This window comes from Pterocles gutturalis, unplaced genomic scaffold (genome assembly GCF_000699245.1).
Source record: "Pterocles gutturalis isolate BGI_N339 unplaced genomic scaffold, ASM69924v1 scaffold13589, whole genome shotgun sequence".
In the NCBI taxonomy this organism is placed as follows: Eukaryota; Metazoa; Chordata; class Aves; order Pterocliformes; family Pteroclidae; genus Pterocles; species Pterocles gutturalis.
The window spans coordinates 28,461-36,850 of NW_010130833.1; the positions used below are offsets into that span (position 1 = coordinate 28,461).

Genomic DNA, 8,390 nt, shown 5'->3' on the forward strand with positions numbered 1-8,390 from the left:
AACACAGTGAAAACGTTCTTAGACATGAAAGCTGTGAGTGTGCACTGTGGGAGGAGGGGTGTGCTGATTGAGAACTGTCATCGTCCTCTCGGTGGCAGTGAAAAGAGAGCGCTCTCGGGTGGCTGGCCTTTGGCAAGTGTCTGCCTGATTCCTCTGGGGCCAGCCTATATATATACACCTGCTGTGTCTGTGCGCCCTGATAGTTCCTGCTTATCAGCCAGAGCATCTTACCGTGTCTTTTTCGACAAATTGGTCTCAAAATCATCTGACAGTGAGGATGAACCTGCAGATGTCGGCAAGCAGTGCAGGCGCTCACTGGCAGCTTGGGTTTGGCTCTGTGTGTTCAACAGAAAACAACAATTTCCAAAGTATATTTTTGCATTTTTTTTTTCCTCCTTTTTTGCAGTGCTCTTTTTAAAGTGTGCTGTTCTCTGGAGGAAATCAACTGGTAATAATGCTGAGCTCACAGCTGGTAGTATGCAGAGCAGAAGGATAGAGGGGGATAGGCAACTGTTGTGTTTTAAAAATAAAAATAAAAATCCATTAATAAATGTTCTTTTAAAAATCGTAGAGAAGCTTCCTTTTCTCACTATTAAGTTTATGTGAATACTTGATCTGAACCTGCCTTGATTTTCTCAGTCTAGGACTTTAAAATAGATCCATTTTCTCCCCCTCTTGTTCACTTAATCTTGCAGTATTTCCATGTTTGTTTTATTTTATTTCATGGTCATTGGTCATAGCATTTCAAACACTTCTGCAAAGGGCTAGTCATCCCTCTGACCCCCAATTCTGTGACCACCTTTTCATTTAATGAAAAAAGGAAGAAAAAGAAAACCACAATGGGGACAAAGATTGATTTTTTCCCAGCAGGAACAAAAGGGAGAAAGTGGAATAGCTTGTTTTGGTTGGTTTTTTAATTGATGGTAGTTCTCTAGTATTCTTGTAATACTCAGGTTTTGAACCTATTCTGTGAAATTCTGCCTCTTTGTGACTGTTCCTTTGTATTTTCTTCCTTCCTGTAAATTTTTGTTTTTCTTTTGCTGCTTTTCTGGTAATTAGAGGAGTGGTTCAATCAAGGTGAGTCTTTGCAATACTTTCTTTTCATCATTGCCATAATATGCTTTGTTCAGCTTTTACATGCAAAGCTAAGAGCTGAGATCAAGGGCTTGGTCATTCACCTTCTCCTCTGCTCCCCCCAGTACATCCTCCTGTTATTTCAGTAGGCATGGAAATTCTCGGAGTGAGCATTTTCAGTTTGGTCTTCCCACACTGGGAATGGAAAAGACAAGCTTCTAGTCATTCCTGGTGTAAGTGCAGCAAGGGAATTGATTTGCAGCTGGCCTGATAACCCCAGGAGGGACGGAACAGCAAAGTGTGCAAGATTCCTCCCCAGCTCTGTGGGGTCAAAGTGTGGCTTTGCTCTGTGGTCTGGGGAGCAGTGGCCGTGAGGACTCAGCAGCTTGGACACATATTCTCAGGGATCCTTGGTCTGCTGGGGCATGCGTGCCTGGGCTGCTGCATCTTTATTACTATCACTCACACTGGCTAGATGAGGCTGCCCCCAGGAAATGCCTGGGGGGATATGCCTTTCAGTTTCTCTTCCCAGCACAGTAAGTAGAGTTGCAATTGGAATACACAAGGCTGAGGCTGAAGTTCCCCTCCCTGGCTTCTCCGCTGGGAAGCTGTTAGGCTGTGAGTGCCCTGGAGACTTCCACTGTGTCCCTGAGACTGCTTCAGGGGTAAAGGCAGGGTCATTCCCAGATCAGTGGGTTCTGGAGGGGTGTGCCAAAGGAGAAATTGGGGGGGGGGGGGGAGGAATCAAATTGGTCCACCCAACAAATGCTGCTCGGTGGTGTTCAGCAAGACACAGATTTCACACTCTGACTGGTGAGCCTCTGGAGGATGGGCGTGTTGGCAAGACAGAGCTCAGCCCTTGCTTTCTGCTGCTCAGCTGCAGCCCAGATCAGTGGGTGCACTGGTGAGCACAGTACTGGCTGCTGTGGGGCGGCAAGGGGGGCGTCTTACAGAGTCTCTTTCTCTTCAACTATTTTTTAACCAGACAGAAAGTGTTTGGGAATTAATCCTTCTGCAAAAATGGTCTAGCTGAATAGCTGGTTTGATTATCCGATAAAGCAAAATGACATTTGAGAAAGATCAGCAACGTTAGTGATTAATAACGCTGGGTCACACTTCAAAGTCCGGTCTGAGATTCTGACAGATGGAAAATGCCAAAGGTCATGTTTTGGTTGTTTCTTACATAATGCAGGGAGAGAGGGGAGAATTTTAATCCCACTGTTTCCGAGACTGTAAATTGCATCTTGCACAAGCAAGTCTCATGTCAGGCAGCTTTCCCAAACCAGAGCGCTGTGCCAGTTCCTGCAGCCAGGTCTCATAAAACAGACCTGTCAGCAGGCGTGTTCAGAGCTGTCTGTCTCTTGGCAATGTCTGGAGCCATGCTTTGGACCCAGTAGCATCATCTTCTCTCTGGCATACCTCAGGCTGGAAAACCTGGGGACCGGGGAGGTAAACAGAAAGGCAGAAATGGAGATGTACCTAAACAGGGTCTTAAACTTCTTTTCTACTGCTAGCACGGTCATTTCAGCATCCCTGCGCAGTGGCATTACTGACAGGCTTGAGCGACACGGGGTGTTCAGAGGTACAGAAGCTGGCAGCAGAGCAGTTTTTTCTCATTCTATCAGTCAGGCCAGGGGATTGCTGAGAGATGTGTAATTGGTAGGCTCTAGAACTTGCTAAATTTGGTCGCCTTTTTAGAAACTCCAAACCAATATTTGCAGGTCCTGTGAAAATCAAATGGGAGAAATACCAGCTGGACTGCAGATTGAAAACTTTGCCTTCTAGTTGGATTTCTTTTGGAGTCTTCTGACAGCTTGGTCGCCTTCTCTCTATAGGAAAGCCCTGGAAAACGTAGGTGCTTTGGGTATTTCTGAACCTGGCCCTTGCTCAATTTGATTAAACAAGTCATTTGTAGAGTTGAAATCCCCTTGGTCAGAGCTCTGGGTTCTGAACTGCTTCCATTCACAAGCAGCTGGCAGCTCTTGGTTTGAACAGATGCGGTTTTGCCTGCAAGGTGGGTTAGTTTCTCAGAGGACTGAGAGACAAACTTGCAAAGGCTTCGTAGGAGACAGCCAGTATTTGCAGTCTAGCCCAGAAATTGAGAGACGGCAACTGAAGATGACAGAGCACAGGTCGGGTTTAGAACATGGGCAGCTGCCTCTGCATTGCCAGCTCTAGAGGTGTAGCAGCCAGCGCTGCTCTCCTGGACAATCTCTTCCTTAAAAAGCTGTACACAAATACACACTGCTTACTAAGCATCGCACTAGGAAGAAGAGTACTCTCCCTGTGCCATCTCAGTTCTGCAGTGCCAAACCCCAACCTTTAAATTATAGAGAGAACTTCTGAAATGGGTAGTTGTGTTGAATAAGGTCTGGCTCTCTAAGTAAATGTTCTGAGGTTTGAACTAGCGGATGCCAGAGACATGAAATTTGGGGTCACGTGGAAAAACAGTTTGTGCTACTTGTAGATAAGATGGAGTCACGTTTATTGGTCTGCCTTAAGTCTGTAATCTTTCCTAAACACTGACTTCCTTCCTTCGATGCCTTTTTTTCTCCCTCTGCCCTGCTTTTTCCTGTCAGTGCTCTAAGGGTCATCAAGAGTTTGCAGCCAGTAACTGGGTTCAGCTGCCGTTATGAAACGCGTTGTCCTTTGGTGATGCACAGCATCTTTTCTTTCTGCTATTGGTTCCCCAAGCAACGCGTTTCTGGTGCTTTCATGGAGCAAAATCTTGATGGAGGTGCTGCAAAGTTCAACTAATTCCTGTCTCTTCCTTTAGAAAAGATATCTTTCAAAGGAGTGGCATGGTACCTGGCTGCATGACCTTTTTGGTAGCTTGGATGGGCTTTTTCATACTCTGTATAATTCAGCAAATAACTTCAGATGAACAGAATTTCTAGATGCATGTTTTGTGTTGTACCATAGTTAAAGTTGGCTGGTATTCTGCGTTGGTATTTCAAAACAAAAGGGTGTGATATTTCCAGAGAAAGGGAGGGGATGGAGTGCTATCTTGAGGGTTGTTTTTTTTTTCCTCTTGATGTTATTTCTGAATATTCATATTGGCATTTAAAAGCTCTATTTATTCTCTGTGTAGTACTGCATTTGTTTGTTCTTTTGTCAAGAGGAAGGTAGAGTGGCCCATTGAATTCACTGTGCAGAACTTTACCGGCTCTCCGCTGTAACAGGGCAGGCATTGCCCTTTCCCGTTTCTTCATCTATTCTTAGTCAAGAGTCAGGCTGATCTCCATGTTACGTTTTCAAGGACCACTTTCCTGTTTGCTTTTAAGCGTCCTGCTTGGTGGAGCTTTCAGCCCTTCTGTAAGCCTCCTGTAGCAGCCTGGTGGAGTCCCTGTTCGGAAGCCACCTCTGGCAGTTCAAGTTGTGTTGTTCTGAATTCATCTCGTCGCACCTGCTTCCCCTGCTCTGGAGGGAGAGGGACTAAGTAACTTGATTTTCCCCCTCAAAATAATTTGGGAAAGATAAATTGTACACTGCTGTCCTCAGAAGCAGTGCGGACAAAACCTCTGTCTCTGCTGTCAGCACATCTCTGATGGCGATGTGCCAGCGTACCCCACAGCATCCCTGGGGTTCACCCAAGGCCATGTGTCTCCTTGGGGGGGAGAGCAGGGGATGAAAATTAACCCTTCCCTCCCCAGCTGTTTAACCTTGAGTTCCCAACCTGACTAAAACAGAACACTGGGTTTTGTTCTGCTTTCTACGAAGGACTGACTAAATTCAAGCTGATGTAATGGTTTTAAACTGTCTCTTAGCAAAAATGTGGAATTGTTTCCGTTAGTTTCTAATAAATAGTCAAAATGGCACTTTATCGATTGAAGGGCAACTCAAGGTTAAGTTGTTGGCTGCTGTCTGTACAATATATGGGCCTCCCTGCCTGAGAGTCGCAGTGAGAATAGAGGCTGCAAAGCAAGCCTGCTGTATATTGCTCTGCTCCTCAGTTTCTGCTTCAGCTAAGCTTCAGATCAAAATTCTTCTGTGAAAATAACAAGTAAATACTGGGATTCTGAGGGAGGGGTGTATCTTTGCCAAGAAGGGAAAAGGCACCATTTTCCACTTTTAAGACCCACTGAAATGCGAGTGCTAAGCATGTTGGTTGTCCTTAGGTTGCTCATGCTAAAACCACAGCTATGCAGCTGGATTGCAAGTCAGAGATGTACAAATACGGATAATAGTCTGTGATTGATATTCTGAGGCTGTATCGTCTCTCATCTTGTAGATGCACATGACAGTAACTTACCTGTCAGTATGCTGACTCTTTTCTATCTGTTGTCTTATTTTTTTACACAGGAAAGAAGAATGGAGATTTGGACAGGAATTTTGATACACTTGATTTGCCTAAGCGATCTGAAGCAGCAAAAGGTAATGCTGATGTTTGTGCTTTTGGAAATAACAAGTAGCCTGTGTGCTGGAGGCTCTTAAAGGAACTTGAGCGTATCACACTGATCATTCTTTTGTATTCAGTTAATTGAAGTAATAGATGTGTCAGTGCTTATTGTTATCTGGTATTTAGTACTGGATATAACCAGCTTTTATATAAAGCTGCTAAATGGCTGGAATCTTGTAGAAGCACATCTGATTTGGTGTTAGGTGATTGTAACTCCATAGAGGGTGAGTACGTGCTCTCTTCTTTTACAACTCCATTTGCAAATTGCCTGCACTAGATATGAATGTAAGGAGTTAGGAAATGCATTAGGTGAGCGTACTTATCACTAAGCTTTTATCTTCCCTGGTGTCTCTGTATTTCTTCAGTGTTCTGACGAATTGGAGAGTGAGGGCAAGGGATGAGTTCAATTTTTTGTCTTTACTGATAGTAAGTCTTCTCCTGAATACAATATTCCTCCCTTTCTGTAGTGAGCAGTACTTGTAGTTTTCCAAAATGGGAGACTCACAGAAGAATTCTTCTGCATTGCACTTGTGTATTTCAGCTCTGGCAGAGGGTGAGATCTTTCACAAACAATCCCTGTTCCCTTCCTGCATGTGTGGTGCTCTTTAGTTGGAGATTAGGAGATGATCTGGGATTTCGTCAGACTTCTTACAGCATTGGATGGTGTTTTGAGACTTGCACAGGTTTTCATTTGAAGTGTGTGCAATGTCATTGCGAAGATTCAGCCATTGTCATGGCAACTGCTGCGGTGCCACCCTGTCAGCCTGGCCTCGCAGGAAAAGCTCTCCCATAGCACCCTGACCGTAATGATCTGTGAATACCTTGAGCTACTTGAGGATTCTTCAGAGGGAAAATCTTAAACTCTTTCTGCATCACTTGTACAATTTCAGAGAGCGTAAAGAGCCAGTATGACTCAGTGGAGAGATCCTTGGACTTGAGATACCTGAGTTGTGCTGCTTTAGTGACCTTGATCAAATCAACTTAATTTGTTCTTCAATTTCCTGACTGTAAACTGAGGGCAGCAGCAGAGGCCCTATCTAACCTTAGAGATACACTGATAGCAATGGTATAGTAATTACACCTGTGAAGTGCTGCACTCTCACTTAAATTCATGGGCAGTGAAGCTCTGGTTGATGATATGCAAACTAATGTAGATTGATCTAATTTATTTACAGACAGTCTTTGCAATGGGTAGTTTCTAGGCTTAATGTCTGAATGCTGGTTTTCATTTAGTGCAGCAGCTTGGTGGGCACCTGGCGTCCAGCCGAGGTCAACCCACCACATCTGACTGCATATCTCCTGCTAGATGAGGTCAGGAGATTAATCCCACAGCATTTAAAAAGAAGCCCTTTGACATGGAAACAGGCATGAGAAACTATTCATTTGTGTGCTGAGAGTAAAAAAATAAATTCAGTTATACAGGTTGTTCACTTTTTTACTAGTAGTTTCCTGCTAAGCATCTAGTTTACATGAGAGTTCCTGGATGTTAAAGGTTCTAACGAGATTGCTAGGACTTTGAATTGTTCAGTGAGATAAGACAAATAAAATTGCAGTTTTAAAATCCTTAAAAGCTCTGGTCAGATCTGTGCCGTAGAGGATAATTGGCTCTGATGAGATCAGCTCTCAGCTGAAGCAGAACCTCGTTACTAAGACTGAAAAATCATGCGAGTTTTAATGATCAAAAGCACTCAGTTTGAGTGACACAATGAAGTGCTATTTCAAAAATCAACAATTATAGATAATCTCTTTCATGTATTAGTAAAGCCATATTAGAGTGAGTTTCCAGCTGGAATCTTTGCGGGCAAATGAAACTGCAGTAATAAGATTTGTTCACGCAATGCAGCAAATGAACATTGTGGTAGTTAACAAATACTGGGATGCAGGGTTGTTGAGTTTCCTGTAATGGATAGCCAGCATCCATGGTGCTTCTCTGGTGGATCTGAAGATGACGTTTCCAGAACTTGACATCATGATTTCCCTATAAAGTGTTCCTAGGTATGATCACTGAGCTTAATTGATAGTGTGCTTACGATCGCTTGAAAAAAACACAAACTAGAAGCAGGGAACTAGTTCACGTCTATTTTCTATCATTCTGGAAACTTCGTTTGGTCTCCAAACTATTTTAGTTGCAGGAATCTCTGCCTGTCGTGTAGCCAAGCATCACAGAAACAGGAACTTCCATAGTTCCTAGTTCGGGGGTGGGAGTAGGGGTGGGTTAGTGTCCGTGTGGAAGGCAGAGGCTTTCTCAGCCTTTGTTCAAGACAGTTTAGGAACACGTTCGTATCCTGAACAGTCCAAAGGGGCTTGCGAGTTATTACCTAGTTTAAATGCTAGTACCTTTTTTTTTTTTTCCTGGAATTTGTTCTGAAGAGGAATGAATGAATGAAGGCAACTCTTTTTTTTTTTCAAAGTGATGAACTAGTCTCCTTTTCTTCTGATTGCTCTTGGTTTTTTAATGGAAATCAGGTTTTGCTGCAGCACAGCATTTGAGCAGCCCTGAAACCATTTCTGAGCCTGTAATATTATGTGCTAGGCGTTCTGGCAGGGGAAGGCTTCCAGTTCAGGGTTGTTATCTGTGGTAAACTGGATAGTGTCTGACGGGAGAACTTGCAGTGCTTTCAGAAGCTGTCTCATCTGATATTAAAAATAAATATATATGCTCTGGCAGTGTCCAGAGTACTGCTGTCCTCATGAGGAAAGATTGTGGAAGAGAAGATTCTTGTTTCCTCTTTGTTGAAAGGAAAATATTTTTTTCTGTCAGTTGGAGAGAGGGAGGATACATTTTTTTGGGTAGTGGTAAGAGCTCGCATAGAGCCATAGGAGAAGGGGATAGCACTGACAAGAAATTATGAACGCTCTCCTCGGGACCTTGCTAAATTTAGCTTCTGTGCTAAAATTCCTGCTTGGGCGGGGGGGG

General features: G+C 43.8%; 1 protein-coding gene across 1 annotated transcript in view; it reads left to right on the forward strand.

Annotated features, from left to right (window-relative positions):
* The window catches only part of ARVCF (armadillo repeat gene deleted in velocardiofacial syndrome), a 71,108-nt gene that overhangs the window by 24,627 nt on the left and 38,091 nt on the right, over positions 1 to 8,390 (forward strand). The window contains exon 5 of the mRNA XM_010080372.1: positions 5,377 to 5,448. Coding sequence (XP_010078674.1) covers positions 5,377 to 5,448 — 72 coding nt within the window. The remainder of the gene's footprint in view (positions 1 to 5,376; positions 5,449 to 8,390) is intronic.